This window comes from Sapajus apella, unplaced genomic scaffold, assembly GCF_009761245.1.
Source record: "Sapajus apella isolate SASKATOON/1434 unplaced genomic scaffold, GSC_monkey_1.0 scaffold66, whole genome shotgun sequence".
Lineage (NCBI taxonomy): Eukaryota > Metazoa > Chordata > Mammalia > Primates > Cebidae > Sapajus > Sapajus apella.
The window spans coordinates 8749929-8776400 of NW_022437006.1; the positions used below are offsets into that span (position 1 = coordinate 8749929).

Consider the following 26472-nt stretch of genomic DNA (forward strand, 5'->3'; position numbering starts at 1 on the left):
GTTTAGGCAATTCTCCTGCCTCAGCCTCCTGAGTCGCTGGGATTACAGGCACGCGCCACCATGGCCAGCTAATTTTTTGTAGTTTTAGTAGAGACGGGGTTTCACCATGTTGACCAGGATGGTCTCGATCTCTTGACCTCGTGATCCACCGGCCTCAGCCTCCCAAAGTGCTGGGATTACAGGTGTGAGCCACCACGCCCGGCCATACTAGATATTAAGGATATAGAGATGAACATAAAGACTCAGCCCTGCCCACAAGATGCATTGTCTAATGCAGAAGATGGATTCACAAGCATATAATTCCAATATAATACAGGAAGGTGCATATATTTCATGATTGGCAAGGATCTTAAAGAGTTCCATATAATCAATGCTTTAATTTAATATATGAATCTATAATAACATACCTAGTTTAAAAACCTTTAGTGATGGAAATTAACTGCCTTCTGGCAGTTAATTTCTTGAACTTATCTTGAACTAATAATCAAAGTCCCTCCTACTTATATTAAACTAATAATCGAAGTCCCTTCTAATTACTAGTTCTAGTCCTATCATATCAGAGGCAACACAGAACAAACAATGTATGTCTGATGACATCTCTCTTCTCAGTAGTCCAGAAACCTGTGGGTGAGAATTGAGTGTAGAATCGAGAAGAGAGGGATCTGAAGTAATAATAAAGGAAAGTATCATAGGTAAGTTATAAAAAGAAGCTGAGGTGAAATGATAAACAAAACACACTTGCCAAGAAACAGTAACTGCCAATAAAATAACTAACCCAATATTGTTATGTAACTTTCTTTAGTAAAGCTGTGTTAATTCCGAACCAGCACACAGAAAGGAATTTAGAGATCCAAAGCTTGAGCCAGGTTCAAGACACCTTGCAGAAATGCATGGGAGCAGTTCGGTTTTAATTCAGTTCAGTAAATATTTCATGACTACCTACTGTGCTACTCTGTGTCAAATCAGGAGAGCATATAGGGAAATACTATTAGTCTATGGAAATAATTCACTTATAAGAGTTTCTACTTCATGTCAGTTATACTAGCCTACTAGAATGACTCTTGCACATAAATTTTACTTTCCAAAAAGTCTTACCTTTACAAACTTTGCAACAGCTGTGAGACAAGGTAATCTGATGAGACTCTGGACAATCCAAAGCTGGACAGCCTGAACTCTCAACAAGTTTCATGGTCTGGTCCTGTCAGACAACACAAAAGAAATGCTTCAAATTTTGTCATTAGGACTTCCTAACTAACAAGTTTCCAGATCCAGCATCTGAGAAGGCTCTTTTAAGATTAGAGGAAAATTTTTGTCCTGAGGACCTCTGCACAGGTCATGGGCTCACTTCCAAAATGGTATTAAATCCCAACTGAAAAGCCTTTAGAATGAGCAAGTATTTAGAATAGGAATCAGCCACACTGATTCTGTCACACTGCAGCCATGTCTATAATTTGCCAAATATCTATGTAATCCTGGAAATTTTTGCTAGTTTTCAAATACATTTGTAAGCCCAGATGACAACTGTGGAAAAGACACAGTTTGAATTACATCAACAGCTTTTGGAAAAAAACAGTAAATTAAAATTGAGCTTTTGAAACATTTCAGTTTTCTTATAAGGTTTTGTTATAAGAAGATTCTCACAGATGATTCTGAAAAGAAATATTGACTATGTCCCACAAAACTACAAGGAAAATGAGGGCAGGATTCAAGTCTTTTGTAAATTAATGTCTAGCACATGTTCAGGCACATAATTGACACTTTAAAAATTTTCTTAAATAAATGAAAAAATCAATGTAAAATCATTGTGGTTCTTGCAGACAAAAAGATTAAGTACTTCCCAAGGGGAAACCAAAATACAAAATACTTTTCTGACAATTGAAGTAGCCCTGCCTTAGGAGCAAACATTTGTTTTCTGTACCGTTGGTCTCCAATCTCCTAAAAACAAGGGTCATTAACAATGTTATATTATGCTAACCAATATATAAGTAATTAAGTAACTCTTGCAAATTGCAAGCTTCCATTTTAACTACTGCTCAATAGCTTAGATTTGTAGATATCAGTTCTGCAAGGAAAGCTTTCATAGAAGAAGTACACATTTCAATATCTGCCTTTTCCTGGTTCATTTATATAAAGATCTTCTCTAAATCATAAGCTTTTGTCAAGAAAGTGGCAGAAGACATGTATACAGTGGAGTCAAATGCTAGTCTTCTCTCGGTTTAGTAGTGAAATCAGTTCTGGTAATCTGATTTTCAAAACCACAGTGTTTTTCTGTGTTACTATTAAAGTCACAGACCCCAGGACATATTTTCAAAGCCACAAAACTGACAATAAAAGAATAAAGATGGGGCTGAGCGCAGTGACTCACACGTGTAATCCCAGCAATTTGGGAGGCCGTGGCGGGTAGATCACAAGGTCAGGAGTTCGAAACCAGCCTGGCCAAGATGGTGAAACCCCATCTCTACTAAAAATACAAAAATTAGCTAGGCACGGTGGTGGGCACCTGTAATCCCAGCTACTTGGGAGGCTGAGGCAGGAGAATAGCTTGAACCCGAGAGGTGGAGGTTGCAGTGAGCCAAGATCGTGCCACTGCACTCTAGCCTGGGTGACAGAGCAAGACTCCATCAAAAAAAAAAAAGAAAGAAAGAACAAACAGGGACTAGAACTGACAGCCCAGAAAATGGATGTGTGAGAGAGCTGTCAATTATATAACACTGTAAATATGGGAGCTAAGGGCCTTGAAGGGAAAAGAAACTGTGAAAGTCCTTAAAGTGAAGACCTTGGTACAAAAGCTTATGATGATCTGATAGAGCTGTGCTCTCCAATCAATAGCCACTAGCTACATGTGGCCCTTTTACACTTTAATTGCAAAGCATACATATGAGAGTTTGAAGACTTAGTATAACAAAAGAATGTACAATATTTTATTAATACATTTCATATTGATCACACATTGAAATGATGATATTTTGGATATACAGGGGAAACCAAAAAAAAAAAAAAAAATTGGTCCAGGCCTGGCTCACGCTTGTAATCTCAGCACTTTGGGAGGCCAAGGCAGATGAATCACGAGGTCAGGAGTTCAAGACCATCCTGGCCAACATGGTGAAACCCTGTCTCCACTAAAAATACAAAAAAATTAGCTGGACATAGTGATGGACACCTGTTATCCAAGCTACTCAGGAGGCTGAGGCAGGAGAATCACATTAACTGGGGAGGCAGAGGTTGCAGTGAGCCGAGATCACACCACAGCACTCCAGCTTGGGTGACAGAGTAAAACTCAGTCTCAAAAAAAAAAAAAAAAATCCAAGAAAAATTATGTTTGTGGTTTGCATCATATTTCTATTGGATGGTACAGCATTAGAAGGTAAAAAATTGTATCTTTTGTTTGAGCAAATAAAAGGTAACATTCACTCATTTATCTAAAATTTGCTAAGCACCTGCAGTGTTGCCTCTCTACAGACTTCTAACTCAACCTATTTAAAATCAAACAATTTTATATAATAGCAACTTTAAAATCCAATAGGCAATTATACCAGTACATTTCTAAACCACAATTATCAGTATTATGAGACATATTCTGGTAAAATGAATAGGATACACATATACACTCTCTCTCTCTCTCTCTCTCTCTCTCTCACACACACACACACACACACACACACACACACACACACAGAGAGAGAGAGAGAGAGAGAGAGAGAGAGAGAAAGAGAGAGAAAGAGAGAGAGAGAGAGAGAGAGAGAGAGAGAGAGAGAGAGTAGAGAAACTTTAAATGCCCTCAAGATTTTTAAATTTAGAGCCCACATTTTAATGTTAGAGATTAGAAGCCAGCTGGCAAAAGTTTTCCACCCTCCTTGAAGTAACTTCTCTGAGTCCCTTTTCTCATTTTGGAGTTACTAGATCTCACTTTGTCTTCCAGTTTTTTTTATCTATTGTGGACTTACTCCACTCACAACAGCCTTGGTGTAGGGATGCTGATAAAGGAAAAGCCATCATCTTGAAATACAGGTTGAGTAATTCATTTTAATGTTCCTGTGCCTCTATTCTCTTGATGGGAACCTACATCATTGGAAAGCTGATTTAAAACTAAAAGAAGCAGCTAGGATACTTTATAATGGGCATGAGGAAATCAGAGCTTTCTTGCTCTAGAAATCAAATCTGTCACAGTCTTGCCTCTTTGCATCTCCTCCTTGCTTATCTCAAAGGATTTCCAAATTAAGATGCATAAAGTGGATAGACTCTTTCAGATTCAATTTGTCTTGGCAAAATTCTTAGGATTTTCCTTTCCCTCACCCTTAGCAATCACATAGATGCTCACAGTTTATTAGTGGTGCCAGCAGCATATATCACTATTTTAATTTTCTACATAATTTATACATACTAAATCATTTCCCAAATCCATGTACAGTAAGTATTTAGAGAGGAAAATTAACTATCAAATAAAAATGAAGCCCAAGGCAGAAATTTTATATAGAGACAGTTTCCTTCATATGGAATAAGGATAGAAATGTAATTCTAGAGTCAAGAAATATAATATTATAATTTACAAGGGGCAAACATGAAAAAGGTTGTGAAACATATTTAGTTTTTCAATTAGTAGGTCAAGGGCAAAAGTTCAAATGAATCACATTTGCTTCAGAAACCTTGGCAAGTGAATTTGTAAGGAATTCCCCTTTATCTAATTTAAAACAGTCCTTCCAAAGGGAATTAGAACAACATCAGTCTCAATTCCATCCAACAATTAAGTTTAGTTAGGTAGCTTTTTGTTTTGCTTTTAATGGAACTGAGCAATATTTTTCACATGGTTCAGAATCATGAGTGACAAAAAGCTAAGTCTAACTTCACCTGCATTTTCCTCCCAACAGCAAATAAGGGGCTGATTTGAATTTGAAAATATAAGACAACTTCACAAGGCTTTAATGGCATTTTTATTTATTGGGAAAATGATTTTCAACCACTAATTTACATGTTCGAAAAAAATGAGAATTTCTTTACATTCGAACTATAATTGATATTGTAAATTTTCTCTTTGCATTAGAATTTCAAAAACGTATTTCAAGGGTGAGCTAGTCAAGAAACTTTTATTGTGTTTATAAATAGAGACAATTTTGAAAGACCCATGAATGGTCTTCTTACCTTGCACTCATAGAGAACACAAACTCCAGAAGAGGAATAGACCGTATTTCTTTCTCCTTCAAAGTAGGTTCGTCCTTGAAATTGGCATATCGCTTTGGAGTAAAAAATACATATATATTTATTTTATTGGAAAAATAGCTTAAAAGGGAACAGATCGTCTTGTAACAGCAATTCACATGTTTTTACTCCTTTTTTTCAACATGTTTGAATAACCAGAAATCTCAATTCAATCTACTGCAAGGCACATGTAAACTTAAATTAGCGTCAAGCAAATTAAGTTGAGAGAGTAAAATAAGATACAAAAAAGAAAAAGGGCAATGACAAGTCAGAATTAGACTCTGAAAAAGTAGTGCCAAGAAGCAGACTTGCAGCCAATTACTTGCCTGACAGATGATGTCCCACTTAGAGCATATTAAGTAGGCACTGAGAGTGGCAATAAATCAAGGGTAATGAGAATCAGGGAACAATATGAGAAAAGTTTTTGTTTTATATACCACTACAGAATTTTAAAATAGAAAATTATAACAGAAAGAAGCTATATTCATTTCAGCACATCCATTAAGTTTAAGGTTTTATGGTTTAGTGTTATTTTACTTATAAGCATGTAAGGGTTAGGGCACCCCATCTAGGATGCTGATAGGTCTTAATCTGAACCAGCCTTGCTTCTGTCCCAATTAAATGAAATTTTAAAATGTAACCTTAGAGTCTATGGGAAAAAAATATGTTTTTATCCATAAAAATGCATGGAGTATCAAATACTTTTTTCGAAAACTTGCAAGATATTTACAGTTCACATCAACATTTAGCTAACAGATATCATTTCCTTGTTTTGAAGCATTTCACACTACTCACATTGACTTATCACCTAACCTGGAACAGACTTACCCTAAGGCTAGTGAAGCCTAATTTTCAGGGTCCTTCTCTGGCTTAGGCTCTTTGTAAGATCCTGAACTAAGTTATCCTTTCATAATTTTGTATTTATTTCCTTGAAACGGCACCCAATATCGTAGATGCTTCAGATCTCTATAACATCTAGATCTACCCCAAGATAATTATTTCAAAGACCAGTGGAAGTGACCAGCAGACTCTGGCAGTTTGTTCCCCATATTTACTAAATCCAATTTTTTATTTTAAATATACAAATTCTACAAAGCGAATGTGTACATTTTCTTTTAATTCCACTGTGTGAATTGTAAGAAATTATTTTACTCTTTGGAATTTATATATCCCTATTACCTTTAAAAGTATCAACTTGCCAATAATAAGAAGAAAGAAATTAGACATACTTTTATTTTTTAATTTTATTATTTTTTTCTTTTAGAAACAGGATCTTGCTGTGCTGCCCATGCTGGTCTCAAACTCCTGTCCATAAGTGGTCCTTCTGCCTACCCTCCCAAAGTGCTGGGATTACAGGCATGAGCCACCATGCCTGGTCTATTCTCTTAAAAATATTAATATATTATTGCATAAATATTCATACTCAAAGTTAACACAACTCTCACTTTCCTTGAAAAACTATTTTAAAGTTGCATATTTAAATAATGAAAACTGTGCACATTGTTTTAAAAGCTCATCTTTCAACTGACCTCCTTACTTAGCATTTATTAACAAATTTGACTATATAATGCATATCTTCTAGTCAATTGATTTTGAACTTTTTAGAGCTTACTAGCAAAGAATACAATTTACTTGCATTAATTATATCACTTAAAGTCTGACTAAAATATGCTCACTCCTGAATATTCAAAATGAAACAAAGGATTTGTCAGTTGCATACTATCATATTATGAATTAAAATGGTATGTGCATTTACTTAATAAACCTGATTAATTACAAAATATATCTCTCTGACATCTAACTTCTAGGATTTGTTTTGTTTTGTTTTTATGAAACCCAGTAACCTGAACATACCAAGACCTAGCATATTGCATGTTTAATTATGCTTAATAAGTACTATATTTTATAAGATAATGATAATAAATAAAACCTTTCTTACATCTATTTAGTACCTGCCATTCAAAGGTTTCTAAGCCTGTTATATTATATGATTTGATAACTGCAGCCTATATAAGGCCAAGGGTATGTGGAAGAAAAACAATGGTGCTCTAAATCTTTCTTACACAGAGGGGAAAGGAAACATTGTAAAAACTCACAATGGTAAATTCTCTTTACACAGAGTCTTTTGATAATTTAATATTCAGGTAGAGAAAATGAGCCTTCTGTTCTAAACTCTTAATTCAAAAGGCTCAAATAGGCAACTTACGGGACAATAGGGCACCAAATGGAGCTTGGAAAGGAGTGAAAAAGCACAAAAATGAATGAGGTCACAATTGCTTAATTCTCTTTCAAGCAATGAGCACGAGCAGGAAGAAGTTGGCTTAGGGAGAACCCAAAGTGAGTGATTTTTATTTAATTTCTTTTTTGATAAGTTGCTGTAATTCTTCATAATTCTAATGTTGACATGAAATATTCAGTAATACTAGTAGGGTATTTCTTAGCTAGATCTTTAGAGGAGAACTGTGAAGAAATTCAAAAAAGATATAATGATTTCTAAAACCACTGCAAGGAATCATAAAAATGGCTAACATGGTGAAACCCTGTCTCTACTGAAAACACAAAAAAATTAGCTGGACATGGTGGCAAGCACCTGTAGTTTTCAGCTACTCAGAAGGCTGAGGCAGGAGAATTACTTGAACCCGGGAGGCAGAGTTACACCACTGCACTCCAGCCTGGGTGACAGAATCAGGCTGGAGACTCCTTTTTTGAGACTCCGTCTTAAAAAAAAAAAAGCGGCGGGGGGCATTAGAATGGTTCTAGGAGTTTTCTAAGGGAAGATTCAGGGAGTAACAGTCATGTTAACCTATTTGTTCATTTAACAGATATGTACTGAGCTCCTATCACGTGTCAGATACTCTGCTAGGTACTGGAATTCAAAGACAAATTTAATGTGCTTCATGCCTCACTATCTAGTAGGGCAGACAGACTCATACACAACTAAGAGAAGCCAAACTGAAATTCTATTATTAAATAATTCATAAGTTATATAGAAACTCAGGAGACCAAATTAACTTCTAAGAAGGAACAGCTGGATTAAGATTAAGAAAATAGAACTATAAATCGTTCTACTATAAAGACACATGCACACGTATGTTCATTGCAGTACTGTTTACAATAGCAAAGACCTGGAACCAACCCAAATGCCCATCAATGATATACTGAACAAAGAAAATGTGGCACATATTCACCATGGAATACTACACAGCCATAAAAAATGATGAGTTAGTGTCCTTTGTAGGTACTTGGATGAATCTGGAAATCCATCATTCTCGGCAAACTGACATAAGAACAGAAAACCAAACACTGCATGTTCTCACCCACAGGCGGGTGTTGAACAATGAGAACACATGGACTCAAGGAGAGGAGTATCACAGACTGGGGGCAGTTGGGGGGGGTGCTAGGGGAGGGACAGCGTGGGATGGGAAGAGTGGGGAAGGATAACATGGGGACAAATGCCAGATATAGTATGCACCTATGCAACAACCCTGCATGACCTGCACATGTACCCCAGAACCTAAAGTAAAATTTAAAAAAAGAAAAAAGAAAAAAAGAAAAGAAACAAGGGCTGGTCAAGGATCCAGACTGTGGTAACAGCAAGGAGTCATCATTACCCTAGGGCTAAGGAACAAGGGAAACAAAATGGTTTTACTAGAGTCCAATAAGGTAGAATTATGGAGGAGAGGCTGCTTTGTGAAACCTATAATCATGAGAGCACAACTATGGCCAGAGACATAGCCTGGTGCAGGAAAGAAACATAGCCAACCTTCTTTCCTCCTGTCTTCCAATTTCCTGCCAGTGTCTCCCATTGGTGAACTCTACTTGAAACTAGCTGAACAATAACAAGAATGTTATTGTTGTCTATTACATTAATTCAGCTTAAGCCACCAAGAGGTCTAGTTTACCAGGATAGCTTGCTCAGAAGGGCATGATAGAGTAGAACAAAGAAGGAAAAGGTTTGAAAGAGAAAACAGATATTTTTAAAATGTAGAGCCTCCTTGAGATTATCAAAATGAGTTTTATAGACAGCCAGAGGGTAAAATGAGGGAAATAGCTGTGGAAAACTCAGGTGTGTAAACAGAGGAAGGAAAGCAGATCAGGCCTATGTCCTAATTTTAACGAAGGCCAACCCGTGCAGGTATCAGGTGCAAATTCTCAGAGATAACAATAATTGCTGGTTACTGCAATGGCTACTGGACCATCCCCGGAATTCTGTAACTGAAAAGTATCTGCCTGCTAACCTGTCTCCAGTAGAGTATAAAGTAAGAAAAATCACTTCCTCAATAAAACAATATAGGAATAATCATTTTTACTACATTTATTGCTTCTTTTAACCATGTTAATTGCATGCACATGTTTATAGCCAGAGGCTTCATTTCTTCCCTAGTTTCGTTGTGTGGCTTGTGTACATGTGAGTGAGTATATATACCACATTAAGTGTTATGTATGTAACTATGGATTTCTACACCTCAAATCATTTACAAGCTTAAAGCAGAACTGTTTCAATTAGGTTATATTTTCAAAAGTCTATGCTGAGTGATTCGATAAATACATTATGTGTATATATTTTAAGATATAAAACTTCTAGGGAGATGTGCCTAATTTATTCATACAGGCTTATCACTTTGTAGACTAAGAAGCTACACCATTTTGAAATCATACTAACCCACAGAACCATAGCTACTCATTAGTCATTAATATTAAGCAATGTAATATGCATATTTATTCTGACTCTGGTAGATGCTGCTGTTGCCATGACTCCAGGAAGTGCATTCACATTGTGCTCTACGTGATTTATGTCACCCAGAGCTTTCCAGCACACGGTCTATTTAGTGATAAGTAGAGACATTAACAAGAACTTGGAGAAATTCAACAGGACAATATAACGCTTGATATATACGTTCTACCAAGGTTATGTTAAACATAAATTGTATAGTCACTAGCATCATAATTATGAGAGAATCTAAAAAAGCAATTAATACAAATTATTTTCACTTCATTTTAACAACATAAAAACAACAGCAAATAGGAAAAAAGAGATGGTACAGACAAATTTGAAAGTCGTCAGTTGTTAAAAAGTGAAAGGTAATTTATAACACAGAATGAGAAATGGCTACGTGAAAGAAGACAGTAAAACTCTGAAAATTCTAAGTTACACATTAAAATCTTGATTTACTGGTCATTAATGCAGAGATGGCAACTGTGATTCCTCTAATGAGATTTAAATGAACTTCAGCAAACCTTTGTAGAAAGAATTATCTAAATCTATCTAAAATTATTTCAGAATATATAAGCTAAAGGGCATGATATTTTACTTCCAAACATTTCCTCCCTATATATTTAGCTTTTTCTTCTTATTACTTAATTGAAAATATATGCATCTACTTTAAACTTCCCAATTGGTATCAATCCCTTTAAAAATGATTCAGTACAAAATTAAAAGGTATAAATACCAAAAAGAAAGCCAGTATAATTCACCTAAGTGAGTATGGACTTACAGTTTATTTAAAATTCATTTTCAAAACACCAACTATCAGTGATCTTCGGATTGATTGATTATCTGTTAAGGACAGAGTTTTATAAAGTGGTAGCTTGCCTATGGTGTTCTTTGAAATTTTGATTCCCTTTGGGGGACTTCTTAAAAATGTATAATAGCAGTTACTTCATTCTGTGCCAATATTTTGTTAATTATATAGAAATCAAAGCTGTTGGATGAGAAAATAACTCACTAACTATAATTATGTGTATTTGTATTTTAGATTTTTTAAAAGAATGTACAGTAAATGCATTCATGAGGCAGGCAAAGATTCTGCAGAGTCAAACAAGAAGTCTAAAAGTGTTTCGGTATTCTTAAAATGCTCCAATCAGCTATTCTGCATTTATCCAACCCACAATCTTTTTTTTGTAATCTGGACTCACTTGGAGTCAATTCTTAACTATATGGTTGTAATAAAAGTCTTGGGCACTACTGATACAAATTAATGTCTCTCTTCTCTACAATGCTTAAATCTCTATTATAGCACAGAACACATTTTATTTTTCTCTAGTGAGTTGTACACTTTTTCTTCTTTCTTATCTCAGGACAGAGACAGTGTCTTACTTGTCTTTGGATTTTATTCAGCACCCAGCATGGGCCTTGAGTAATATACTCTAAAGGTTTGTTAAATTTTTTGATAAATTCTCTTCCAGTTTCCTGTTTGATAAAAATAAAAAAATCTAAAATTGAACCTCTCTAAACCTCACTTTTCCCTTTACATTTCTCACCTGTAGAGTTTGCATCTTATGATAAAGATTCTACAGACCGTATCTTACAGAAAGATTCTGCCCTTTCTGTAAAATGACAGCTTACTTTCAACTGAAGCACATCTGAAACATCTGAAATGCGAACATTGAGAAAGTAGCTGGTTACTGTCACAGCAGTAACTTACTAACATAAAAAATGCAAATTAGCATGCTCAAAGAAAGTCTGCTTGGACAATTGATGACAAAACTTCTTCTTTCCCTAATAAAACCAGTATTTGTGAGTCAGTGGCGTTTAAAATGATCAGAAGTTCAGAGTGCTTAAATAATTCACAAATTCATGAATTAGACATGATCATGACCCTTAGTTAAATCTCATTAATTGTTTGGGAATTTAGTTGTTTGCAAAACTAATATTAGAGCTTAGGAAATGAGATCTCAATAGTAGTTGTGCGATCTCCCTTTCCTGTTTTATATACATTATGTCCTTGGGTTTCTAAAGGACCAAAGAGTGATTCTCCTGGGGGGCCTTAATTTAGGTCAGTAGCTTATTCTTCCAAAAAGAGAACTGGCCCTGAAATACTATAAATTTAGCAGTTGTGAGGGGTTAGGAGGCAAAGAATGATAAAAATACCTCCTAGAATAGAGCAAGAGCAAAAATTCAAGCATCCTGTCCAGATTAGCCTTTAGTTTAGAGAACCTATATGCTGAGAAAACAAAAATTAAATGTTTAGAAGTTAATAGCAAAAAGGCATACACTATTGCTGTAAGCAGAGATTCGGCATTTTTTACTCTCACTTTACCAACTTAAAAGGCAATCTTTTCTTTTAATTTAGCTACTTATCTGTCACTAGTCTTATTCTTGATCCTGGCTCATATACCATAGAACAGTCTTTTAAAAAGACAATGCAATCGATTCATTTAGTCCTCTGGCAGTAAGAAAAATAAACTGAATGACTGGAGGTAAAGATTTAGAGGAAAATACAGTATTTGTGTCAATACTTAAATACTATCAAAGCAACAGAACATGGACACACATAAAGAGACAGGTTTGATTACCACTAGGCAAACAAATATAATGTGTAATATAATAAAGAAAAGTTTGCATATTATCACTTTCAAAGTTAGAACCAGAATCTATCTGACAGTCCTTCTGTGCATCTTTTCTTACCACCATAACCCAGTGAATTTGGTCAATACAGGAACATCTAGTCTTTGGTTTAACTTTGTGTAACTTTTTTTTTTTTTTCAAAATGCCTAGCACCATTTAGACACATTGTTTTGATATTATAGTGATGAAGATATTGAATGTAAAATGTTGTGTGAACTGCAAAGCATGACTCTTTTCATTATAAACCAAATGTTAATGCTCAACTAAAAGATTAAAAGTAGAAACACTGAAAAAGTGACTTTGCTGCTTTAGAACAGTTTTTGGTGTGCAGGTAAAACAAAGGAGAAAACTGTTGAGGGGTAGCTCTATTAGAAGGACATTTTTCAATGCAGTTTCATGAGAGCTATATTAATAACTCCACTATGCAAAAAAAGTAGGCCAAGAGAAGAGAAAAGGCACAAGGTTAAAGGGAGCAAGCTCGTGTAGAGCAAGGCAAGTGGAAGGGATGGCACAAAGAGGAGGGAAGAGAGAGCAGAGGAAGCAGCTGAGGATGGAAAAACTTGAAATACTTGAGACGAAGCAGGAGAAGGAAAAGGAGTAAGCAACAAGATGATAAACAGGAGAACAAAAACAATTTTATAAAGACATGGGGCAAGAGTGGTAACACCTGGTGAAAATAAGAAACATGTTTATTTTGAGACAAGGTCTCTCATTGTTGCCCAGGCTGGAGTGTAGTGGCACAATGACGGCTCACTACAACTTCGACCTCCTGGGCTCAAGCAATCCACCTCAGCCTCCTGAGTAGCTGAAACTACAGGCATGTGCTACCACACCTGTAATGTTTTAATTTTTTGTGAGACAGGGTCTTACTATGTTGCCCAGGCAGTCCTGCAAGTCATCCTTCAACCTTGGCCTCCCAAAGTGCTGAGATTGTAGGTATGAGCCACCACACCTGACCTAAGAAATATTTATTGATAGTGAAGCACTATAGTAGAAAGTAATCTTTCATGCCTTTAAGGAACATTCAGCCTAACGTGGGAAGTAATGGACACATCCACAGTTAACTAAATATAACTTAGAGAAGAACAAAGTCTTATAAGGGTGAAACTGGAAATGCTTCACACAGAGGAGCATTTGAAAATGAGCACTGAGGGAGAGATGATTTAGTATGATGTAATTCATGAAAAGAGTACTCATAATACATTCAAAAATAGAATAGAACAAAAATCACAATAAAATACTTTGTCTCAGGATCTTATGAACATCCAGTCTAGATACCTACATTAGCTGGAAGTAATTTATTATAAGTTGGTTTTACCTATACTCCCAAACTAGTAGGCTGATAGATCTCAAGCATAGATGCATATTAAAATCACTTGAAGAACATTTAAAACTCAATGCCCTATCTGCATGCCAGACCAATTAAACAATTCTGAAGGTAGAACTTAGGTCTTTTTATATTTTAGAGCTGTACAGGTAGAGCTAAGTTGACAACTATTTTATTATGCAGAGAAAGGGGAAATAAAAGAGAAAAACAAACTTAACATGTGAATAGAGAAAGTCACATAGATATTCAGTAGAAGCCTTATCCTATGCTATCTGATGGGATTTGGCCCCTTGTTTGAAAATAATCAGTTAAACTGAGAAATCATATACGACAATAAATGTGTACCTTAAACATTTTAAACACACAAATCCCTACTCATTCAACCATGTTTTGATGTTGAACATTTTAGTATGGATTATTTGATTGTGCTTCATTGTAGCCTTGATTATATAAATAAACCTTTCAATGTGTTGCCTAGAATTTCCAGTTTAAGTTTCATTTTGTTTGGGGTTTTTTAAATGTAATAAGATAGATACTTGCCCAGCAGTCTGAAGAGAAATAATTTTAATGCCCTGTTTTTGTCCACATTTATATATAGTTGTCACATTTATACTGACATGTAATTTCAGAGTACCTTATTTAAGGGAATTCTTATACTGTGTTGGTGGGAATGCAAACGAGTTTAGCCACTATGGAAATCCATTTGGAGAGTTTTCAAAGAACTTAAAGTAGAACTACCATTCAACCCAAGAATACCACTACTGGATATATACTCAAGGAAAATAATTCATTCTATCAAAAAGACACATGCACCTGTATGTTCACTGCATCACTATCCACGATAGCAAGAACATGGAATCAACCTAAGTGCCAATCAACAGGGGACTGGATAAAGAAAATGTGGTATATATACACCATGGAATACTATGCAGCCATAAAAAAAAACGCACCCTTTGCAGCAACTGGAACACAGCTAGAGGCCATCATCCTAGATAACCTAACACAAGATCAGAAAACCAAAAACCACATGTTCTTACTGATAAGTGGGAGCTAAACACTTAATACACGTGAATGTTAAAGTAAGAATAGCAGTCACTGGGCATCATTAGATGGGGGAGAAATGGAGCAGGGTATGGGCTAAAGAACCACTTGTTGGGTACTATGCTTATGGCCTGGGTGATGGGATTACTGGGACTCCAATAATCCATTAATGATACAAGCCTCAGCATCATGCAATTTATCCATATAACACACCTGCATATGTACCCTTTAATCTATAATAAAATTTGAAATTTGCAGGATACAAAATCAATGTACAAAAATCTCTACTAAAAATACAAAACATTAGCTGGGCATGGTGGTGTATGCCTGTAATCTCAGCTACTCAGGAGGTTGAGGCAGGGGAATTGCCTGAACCCAGGAGGCGGAGGTTGCGGTGAGCCGAGATCGTACCATTGCACTCCAGCCTGGGTAACAAGAGTGAAACTCCGTCTCAAAAAAAAAAAAAAATCACTAGCATTCCTATACAGCAATAAGAACCAAAGTGAGAGCCAAATCAGAAAGGCAATCCCATTCACAATTGCCACGAAAGAATAAAATACCTAGGAATACAGCTACTGAGAAAGTAAAAGATCTCTACAAAGAAAATTATAAAACACTTCTCAAATAAATCAGAGAAGACACAAACAAATAGAAAAACATCCCATGCTCATGGACAGGAAGAATCAATAACATTAAACAGAGCCAGTGTAAACTGTCAATGAATGTTTCTCAAATCACCTGGGGATCTTATTTAAATGTATATGCTAATCAGTAGATCTGGAATGAGACGTGAAACTCTGCGTATGTAACCAGATCCCAAGGGATACTAATGCTGTGGGTTCAGTGATCACACTTTGGGTAGCAAGATTATAGATCTGTAATTATTAACTATACTTGCACATAAGATTGCACAAAGGGAAACTGTTGAAAATATCTGTGTGAAACCCAAACCAACTAAAATCTCTAGGAAAGCAACCAGGGCGATCAGTAGCTTTCAAGAGAATCCAGGTGATTCTGATGTCTGACCAGTGTTAAGGATTACTGGTGTATGCTCATCCAACTAGTCAATTAATGGAGGTTTTACTATAAATCCCAACCCTAGATAATCCCACTCAGTGATGCACAGATTGCCATAAGAATCAGACCAAAATTATTCCAGACACTTCTTAAATTGTAAATCATTTGCTGATGTATATGATTGCAAAAAGACAAACAGAAGTAACAGAAGTGGAAAAAAATGAAGAAGAAGAGGGAGGCAGAAGGAGAGAGAAAAGCAGAAGCAGAGAGAAAAGCAGAAGAAGAGAGGAAGAGAGAAAAAGAGAACAAGTGAAATTCATGTTTAAGACTAGAGATTGAGCCTCATTAAATACATCTGTACTTTTACCTTAGGACAAAATATTTTTGAGGTACATTATATTTTATTCTTTTCTGATAATTTTTCTCTTTAGGGTCAATCAAGTAAAAGTTTTTGACAACTATGCAAAATGAAACATCAAGGTTAAAATATTAAACACATTATGTTACCTCTGTAAATTAAGAATTAAATTATCACCTAAATTACCCTTCTCACAATAATAAATAATCAAAAGAAAATTTGGTTACATTACTACCAAATGCCTCTGGAATTAAATAAGAAGCAAACGGGCCTCCCATAATCTTTCATGTCTTCAGTGATGTTATTCTACACATACTGATAAATTTCCCCTCAGCCACATTTTTTGAGAAGAATACTGTGGAAATGTTCTTGTGCATACTCTCACACACACAAAAAAAATTATTACTTTAATGGTTATTATGTGCCAGTCAGTGGGCTCAGCCTAATCAATAAATAAAAAAACCCACAGACACTGACCTAAAGAAACAGAGGCATAGATTACCTGAAAAGATGTCAAAACGACTATCATGCTCAATGAACTCTGGAAACTGATACATAAACAAAATTGACATTGGAATATCAATAAAGAGATGGTAATTTTTTAAGTGGCCAAACAGATATTTAGAATGCAAGAATACAATAACTGGATTGAAAACTCAACAGTAGATTTGATTAAGTAGAAGAATCAGCAAACTCGAAGACAGTACATCTGAAATGCAGTCAGAGGAGCAAAAAGAAAATAAAATGAAAAAGGATGAAGAAAGCCTAAGGGACTTATGAGATAAAATATAGTGAACCAACTTATGCATTTGGGGGTCCAAAAAAAAAAGAAGATAGAAAAAGAATGTTTATTTGAAGAAATAATAGCTGAAAACTTCCCAAATCTAGGAAAGGAAATGTGCATCTAAATTCAAGAAGCCAAAATAACTTCAGCAAGATTAAATGCAAACAAAGCTACACAAAGACATAATCAAATAGTCAAGGTCAAAGACAAAGAGAATTCCAAAAGAAGCAAGAGAAAAGTGAATAGTCATGTACAAGGGACCCTTCATCAGACTATCAGCAGAATTATCAATGGAACCACTGCAGGCAGAATAGAATACAATGATGTATTTAAATGTTGGAAGAAAAAAAATCTGTCAACCAAGAATACTACACATACAAATTGTCCTCCAAAATTAAGAAAAAATAAAGACTTTCTAGATAAACAAAAGCTGAGGGAGTTTATCACCACTCAACCTGTCTTACAGAAAATGATAGCAGGAGTCCTTAAAGCTGAAATGAAAAATAGACAGCAAGACAAAAGTATATGAAAGTATAAAGTTAACTGGCAAAGGTAAGCATATAGACAAATACAAAATACCGTAATACTCTAACAGTGGTATATATATCACCTTTAATTATGGTATAGAAGTTAAAGATAAAAACATAAAAATATGACTAAAAATATGTTAATGGACATGCAACATAAAAATGACAAACCTTTGGGTAGACTAACAAAGGAAAAAAGGGAAGACTCAAAATCAAAAATGAAACAGGACACATTACAACCAATGCCACAGAATAAAAAGGTCATAAGAAACTACTCCAAATAATTATAACACCAGTAAATTGGATAACCTAGAAGAAATGGATAAATTTTAGAAACACTACAACCTACCAAGAGATAATCATAAAAAAACTAATAAATTTGAAGGGATAGATTAACAGGTAAGGAGATTGATTCATTAATCAAAAATATCCCAGCAAAGAAAAGCCCAGGAAAAGATGGTTTCAGCAAAGAATTCTAACAAGCATTTAAAGAATTAATGCTAATCCTTCTCAAACTCCTCCAAAAACACTGAAGAAAATGGAACACTTCCAAACTTATTTATGAGGCCAACATTACCCTGATATGAAAACCAGACAAAGCACTGCAGAAAGAAAGCACTACAGGCCAATATCCCAGAGAAATACACATGCAAAAAGCCTCAACAAAATACTAGCAAATTCAATTCAACAGCACAGTAAAAAGATTATACACCATGATAAAGTGGTATGAATCCCTTCGGTGTGAGGATAGCTTGATATATGAAAATCAATCAATGTGATACACCATGTTAACAGAACAAAGGATAACATCACATAATCATTTTAATATAAGAATAAAAAGCATTTGACAGAACTTAACACCCTTTTATGACTTAAAAAAAAAACCAACAAATAAGAAATAGAAGGAATGTACTTCAACATAATAAAAGCCATACATCAAAAGCCCACATCTAACATTAAACTCAACAGTGATAAACTAAAAGTTTCTCCTCTAAGATTAGTAAAAAATCAAGCTTGCTCACTTTTAGCACTTTTCTTCAACAAAGTACTAGAACTCCTAGCTAGAGAAATTAGGTAAGACAAAGAAAGAAAAGGCATCTAAATCAGAAAGGAAAAAGTAAAATCATCTTTTTTGGCAGATGACATTATCTTACAGGAAAAAGACCTGTTAAAGCTCATAAACAAATAGAGCAAATTTGTAGGACATGAAATCAACATATTAAAATTGGTTTTGTGTGTCTACGCTCTAACAATAGATAATACGCAAAGGAAATGAAGTAAATAATCTCATTTACAATAGCATCAATAATGAAATACTTAGAAATAAACTTAACCAATGAGACAAAGGACTTGTACACTAAAAACTATGAAACTACTGAAAGAAATTTTAAAAGATTAAAAAATGAACAGACAATTTGTGTTTACAGGTTGGAAAACACTGTTAAAATGTTTGCACTATCCAAAACAATCTACACATTTAATGCAATCCCTATCAAAATCCCAAAGTTATATTTTAGAGAAATAGAAAAAACAATGCCAAAATTTATATGGAGCCATAAAGGACCCCACATAGCTGAAACAATCTTGAGAAATAACAAAGCTGGAAGCCTCACACTTCCTGACTTTCAAACACATTACAAAGCTACAGTATGTAAAACAATATGGTTTGAGGCATTAAACACAGGTAATGAAACAGAATAGAGAGCCCAGAAATAAACTCACTTACACACAGTCCAATCTCCAACAAGAATGCTACAAATACACAATGGAGAAAAGACAGTTTCTTCAACAAGCTGTGTTGGGAAAACAATATCAAATGCAAAAGAATGAAATTAAACCTCTATCTTACCCCATGAACAAAAAGCAACTCAAAATGCATTAAAGACTTAAATGTAAGACCTGAAACTATGAAACTCCTACACGAACTAATAGAAAAAATTTCATAATATTGGCCTTGGCAACAATTTTTTGGATATGACACTAAAGCCCAGGCAACAAAAGCAAAAATAGAGAAATGGGACTACATCAAACTAAAAAATCTCTGTACAGTAAAGGAAACACTCAGAATGAAAGGCAGCCTATGAAATGGGAGAAAATAAGCAAACTGTATCTGATAAGGAGTTACTATTCAAAATATATAAGCAATTACCACAATGCAATGGCAGAAAAACAAATAACCCATTAAAAACTGGGCAAATGATTTGAATAGGCATTTCTCCAAAAACAAGATATAAATAGCCAATAGGTATATGAATAAATGCTCAACATTACTAATTATCAGAAAAATGAAAATCAAAACTGCAATGAAATATCATTTCATAACTGCTAGGATGGTCATTACCAAAAACAAACAAATATAAATAAAAACAAAATAACAAGTGTTGGCAAGGATGTGGAGAAATTGGAAACCTTATGCACTGTTGGTGGGAATGTAAATGTGCAGCCTCTATGGATAACAGTATAGAGGTTCCTCAAAAAATTGAAAATAGAACTACCATATGCTCCAGCTATCCCACTTGTAGGTATTTTTTCGTCACAATTGAAATAAAACTCTCAAAGATCTGTGCTCTGACGTTCACTGCAGCATCATTTGCAATAGCCAAGAGGTGGAAACAACCTAAGTGTCCATTGATGGATGAATGAATAAAGAAAATGTAGTATATGCACACAATGGAATATTATTTAGCCTTTAAAAAGAAGGAAATCATGTCATATAACTCAATATGGATGAATCTTCAGAACATTATGCTAAGTGAAATAAGCCATTAACAACAGGACAAATATTGCATGAACCCAATTAATATGAGGTATGCAAAGGGATCAACATCATCTAAGCAGAAAACAGAATGGTAGTTTTTGTGGGCTAGGAGGAGAAGAAAATAAGGAGTTTCTATTCAATGGTTATAGAGTTTCAGTCATGCAAGATGAGAAAGTCCTAGATGTCTGCTCTACAACAATGTGCATACAGTTAACAATATTGTACTGTACACTTATAATTTTATTAAGAGGGGAGATTTCAGGTTATGCATTTTTTTATCCAAAAATAAAAAAGAAAGAAAGGGAAGCAAGGAAGCCAGGAAGAAGGGAAGGAGGGACGGAAGAAAGGAAAGAAGAAAGGAATTGAACGAATTACAGTATGGAATGTTCTAGCTATCTACTGCTACTGATTTCTCATTTAATTGCACTGTGGTCATACAGCACATTCTATATAATTTCAGTTCTTTGAAATTTGTTGAGATAAGCTTTATGGCACAGTATAAAATCAGTATTTATAAATATTCCATGGGTGCTTAAAGGCTTAGGTAAGCTGCACAGTAGGGGTATAATAGTCTAAATATGTTTATTAGGTTTAGACTGTTAGTCACATTCAAATGCTCATATCCATAATAATTATTATGTGTGTTCATATTCTATCAATTACTACAATTTCACCCTATGTATTTGTCTACTGCTCCTTATAATTCTGTCAATTTTCTTAAATCTTTTTGAGGCTATATTATCAGGTAAATACAAGTTTAAATTGCTAGGTCCTCCTAGTAGTTTTAAGTTTTATCATTATTAAGTAATTTGAGTAACACTTTTTTTGTCTTAAAAGCTACTTTGTCTGATTTATCAGAGAAACCTGGCTTTCTTTTGCATCATCTATATTTTACTGCTCTTTCACTTTTAATCTTTCTGAATTATTATATGTTAAATGGGTATCTTTTAAACAGTTTAAAGTTGAGTTTCATTAATTCAGTTTCAAAATATTTATTTTGAAATATTGATTTGAAAATGAATTAGTCTTATTTATATTTAACAACTAATATAATCAATTATTAAATCTACTGTCTTATTTTGTGCTTTCTCTTTTTCTGCCTATGCTGTTTATTTTTGTCTTCCCTGCTTTTACTTATTTTAAATTAATTACTTCTGCTCATTCAATTTTCCCCTATACTTAGTAGTTTAGATATTTAACACTCTCTTCTTAAATAATAAAAAACTAAGTTTAGACAATAACTTTAAGGTCCTTTAGGATAATAGAAGGGTCTTAAAATGTTTTAACAATATTTTATCCACCTTACTGTAATGTAATTGTTGTATTTTTAAATTTCTATACATTTTAGAAATTCTGTAAGATAATGAGGATAATGATACTTATCATCTTATTCTATCATACTCATTTAGGTTTACTCACTATTTATAACTTATTTTTTCAGCGTCTTACTTTTTAGAAATATTTGTCTTTATTTCATTCTTGTAGGATATTCTTGTTAAGCATAGATTTTGAGCTCAGAAGCCATTTTCCTTTCATATATTGAGGAAAAGAAAGAACTACTCCCTTCTGGTTTCAACCGTTGAAAAGTTAGTATGATCTGTCTATTCATTATTCCTTTGAAGTTAATATTGCTTTTGGCTCCTATTTGGACTTTTTTTGTCTTCAATTTTTCTGAACTTTCACTTTATTGTGTCTAGATCTTATGTCTTCCTGTTCCCTGAAGATATATTCGGATTTATCTTATTTAATGAGTACACTTGTATTATATTAACTGTTGGTAAATTCTAATTTGACATTTTTGCAGTCTGTTTCTGTTGTCTGCTGTTTCTGCCAGTTTTCATTCTGTAGTTTTGTTTCCTTGGATGCTTAGTAGTCGTGGAAAGAAACCATATTTCTAAAAGTAACTTGAGGTCTAGGATAAAGATAGATTTCTCCAGAAAGAATATTTATTATCTTTCACCAAAGGCATAACACATAAACACAAGTGAAATCCAAGGCTTCAGTCACCTGGAAAAACTGAGATAACTGCAACCTAGGCTTTATTTCCATGCAACATCTTGTTTACTTTTAACTTGCCTTTATCATGAAGGTACATGGTTTTGGAATTTCAGCTTAATGTAATCAGGGTCTCTTGAATGCTCCCTCCTACTATAGGTGCTTCACTTTTATTTCTATCTCCTTGGCCCCATAAATTTATCAAAAGGAAAGCTGAATTTTCAAGGAAAAAGAAAGACCCTCATAGCAAAAGCAGTTCCACTGGTTTTTTTTTCACTGTATTCTATTTTCTGGGTTTCTCTTTGGTTTTGGTCTGAGAATCCCTTGATATTATTCTAATTATTTAAATAATTTTAGGAATTTTAAAAAATATTTTTATCCTCCTTTGTTAGTTGCTTTCAGAAGAACTCAGTTCAAATAACTTAGCCTTTATGCAAAATAGGAAATTTCATTCTCAATTTTCATCTTTTTAATTAATTGAAAATAGAAGACTAAATATTTGGTGAAAACTTAGAGACTGAAAGTTCAGATTACAGACTAACAAAAATTTAAATAAATTAAAATTAAATAGAAGCACTTAACTCTAAAAAATAAAAGCATTGAGTAACTCTATTAAAGGGTTGATAAAACAAAAATATTCTAGAGCCCTGCCAAGGCCCTGCTACACAGAAACTGCAAGGCAAAAACTAAGCTTCTATCATTCTAAAGAATAAAATAGACACTATCAGTACACTAAACAGTGATCAGTATAAAATATACGTAGAATTAACCATCCTTAACAAAAAAAAAAAAAAAAAAAAAAGACAGAAATCATGAGCAAACATCAGAATTGTACAGATGTACTTTCTTAATGAAGCCAGGCTTTGCTAACAGGTGGATGTGAAAAACTCAACAGTATACTGAAAGAACCCAGAAAAGAAGTTACCACCAAAATGTCTACTATTGTAAATCAATTCAACTAGTTGTAATTATGTAAATTAAACTTTAAATTCAATAATTATACTGTTAATATTTCACAAAGCATATTTGAAAACAATTTTCTTTAAGAATTACAGAATCAGCAAATGTCTGACATACATATAGTTCCCCTTAATGAAGTTAAGACAAATTATACATAAAGTAATACTGCCTTCAAACCTATATATGCAAGCATAAATTTAATTTTTATTAAAAATAATAGAAAATTTCCTAATTTATTTTATAAATTTATGCATTTATGTGACTATCATAATGTAAATATTCCCATACTTTCTACTCAATCTGATTTATTGTCCTGATTTATTTTCAGTGCTATAATTAGTTACATAAAAAGATGATTTTTAGATATTCAAATGTTATCAAAATATTTATATTTTGTAAACATTATGTAAAAATTCAATATAAATACATGCTGTATTAAAATTGCTACTTTTCTAATATTCAGAGTGAAGTTGCTCAGATTAACATAGAGCACGTTCAATTTTCAAGTATTTTATTTTGCTATAAGTCCCTCATGCCTAGCTGCTAACTGACCATTTCCTTGGTCATGCATAACTGATCAAAATAAAGCAGTACTGGCCATTGTAATCATTGGGTTAAACAGTCTCGACATGCACACATATAGTTCACAATCAATAATTTTTTATAATAAACAAAACACCTGTTTGTTCTTTAGTTGATAAAATTATGCCTATTTAATAGGAGGCAGATTTCATATTTGTTTGCCTATGCCTCCCATATTCCTTTCTCATTGTTCATGCAAGAAATCTCTAAGAATATTATTACTGTTATTTTAATTCCAAATCACATCTTTTTCTGTAATTGGTTTTTGCCACATACTTCTCATTGCTCTGTAATAATCCCGCAAGATAAATAAATACATAAGTCCAGCACTCAGAGCATTGTTATGTGGCCGCATAACAATTGTGATCAACTTGCATCATTAAATGCGTATTGGCTCACAGAGAATCCTTCTTCCATTTTTTATTGGTCATTATATGTGGATTTTGCTCTTCGTTAATTCCATATTGTCATTTAACTATTAAACTAAGTCTTCCTCTCCATTCTACATACTTTCTCCTGGTATACAACCAAGAGAGAATTCTTGTTCTTAAGGCCCTCATGATCTAATTAAAACCCAGATAAAAATGAGAACAATGGGCAAAACTTGTCTGCAAAAAAAAAAAAAAAAAAAAAAAAACAAAGGGTGACCAGCTACAAATTAACAAGATGAAAAAAATAGGTTAGCTGCTGAGAGAATCAATAAGGAAGTCATAGAAACTAGTTGGTACTAGTCAAGGAAGACTTCATAAAGAACAAATGAAGTTCCAATTTACTCTGATTCCTTTGAGAAGCCCTCACTGATTTCCCAAAATAGAGAAAGTTTCCTCTGCTCTATAAACCCACAGCACTTTAACATATCTCTATCACAGCACTCAGCCATTATATTGTAATCTATTGCCCCTCGGTAACTATAAACTTACTGAAAAGAACTATATTATTGTGTTCATATCTCAAGCAAGTAACCAAGTACCTCGATTATAAGTGTTTTCTCAATAAATAAAAGTGTCATCAGAACATGGATCTAGCAATACCACTTCTAGATATATATACAAAGGAAATGAAATCAGTATCTCAAAGAGATATGCACTCCTATGTTCACTGCAGCAATATTAACTATAGCTAAGACACAGATACATGAAAACAACCTAAGTGTTGACAGATGATTGGATTTTAAAAATGTGATTACATACACACACTGGACTATTATTTACCTAAAAAAAAAAAAGAAAAAAAAATCTTGTTTGAGATAGGATGGATGAGCCTGGAGGATATTATGCTAAGTGAAATATGCCAGACACTGAAAGACAAATCCTGCATAGTCTCACTTATATATGGAAACTTAAAAAGTCAAACTTATAGAAGTTTGGGGTCAGGGGAGGGAGAGGAATGAAAGGATGTTAGTCAAAGGATACAAAATTTATTTCAGTTATGATGAATATGTTCTGGAGATCTAATGTACATCATGGTGACTATAGTTAATAATAATGTATTCTATCTTTGAAATTTGCTAAGAAAGTGGATCCTAAGTTTTCTGATCATTAAAAGGTAAATATGTGAGGTGATAGGTTAATAAGCTGAATTAATCATTTTGCAATATGTACATATATCTATTTTTTTAATTAAAAAAGTGCCACCTCCCACTCATGGACTACAATGATTCAGATATACTGGAATTTAAAGTCCAAACTCTTTATGGCTTTGAGGTTTTGATTCTTGCTATTCCCTCTTCTAGAATAATTTCCCCCACCACCATTTACACATATCCATACACAGATACATATTTTGCATAGTCATCCTTCTGATCTTAAAATGCTACTTTTTTAGAGAAGGTCTTCTTGAATTCCAGTGTAAATTAAGTCCATTAAGTCCCAAGAGTTGCCTCTCATACTACCTTAGACTTTTCTTATATTGCATTTAACCATAATTTGCAATAATACCTGTGTGTGTATATGTGTATCCTTTACCACCAAACCAAGCTAGAAAAACACAAACAAGAGCCCGTGAGATTTTTCCAACGGTGGTTTCAGAGAAAAAAAAATACTAACTGCACATTTCTAGCACATGTACAAATATCTAGAATAGAATTTCTTTGGTCAAAAAAGCTTGTAGTGGCCCTGGGAATTGACTCAGGGGTTGACAAACTATGACCCAGAAGCCAAATCTCTATTCACTATCCAGTTTTGTACAGCCTTGGAGCTAACAATAGTTTTCATATCTTAAAATGGTTGAAAAATATTTTTAAAGAGTATAACATAAAATTATAGCAAATTCAAATTTCAGTATCAATAAACATGGTTTTAGCTGGGCACAGTTGCTCATGCCTATAATTGCAGCACTTTGGGAGACCAAGGCAAATGGATCACTTGAGACCAGGAGTTAGAGACCAGCCTGGCCAACATGGTGAAATCTCATCTCTACTAAAAATACAAAACTTAGCTGGGTGTGGCAGGCAACTGTAATCACAGCTACTAGGGATGCTGAGGCAGGAGATAATCCCTTGAACTGGAAAGTGGAGGCTGCAGTAAGCTAAGACTTCACCACCGCACTCCAGCCTGGGCGACAAAGGAAGACTCCATCTCAAA

The 26472-nt window shown here is 34.1% G+C and overlaps 1 protein-coding gene across 1 annotated transcript in view; it reads right to left on the minus strand.

The window, feature by feature from the left end:
- NELL2 (neural EGFL like 2) overlaps nt 1–26472 on the minus strand; it is a 365165-nt gene that overhangs the window by 207587 nt on the left and 131106 nt on the right. Inside the window, exons 11-12 of the mRNA XM_032248374.1 lie at nt 5137–5228; nt 1096–1198 (exon numbers count right to left, since the gene is read on the minus strand). Coding sequence (XP_032104265.1) covers nt 1096–1198; nt 5137–5228 — 195 coding nt within the window. The remainder of the gene's footprint in view (nt 1–1095; nt 1199–5136; nt 5229–26472) is intronic.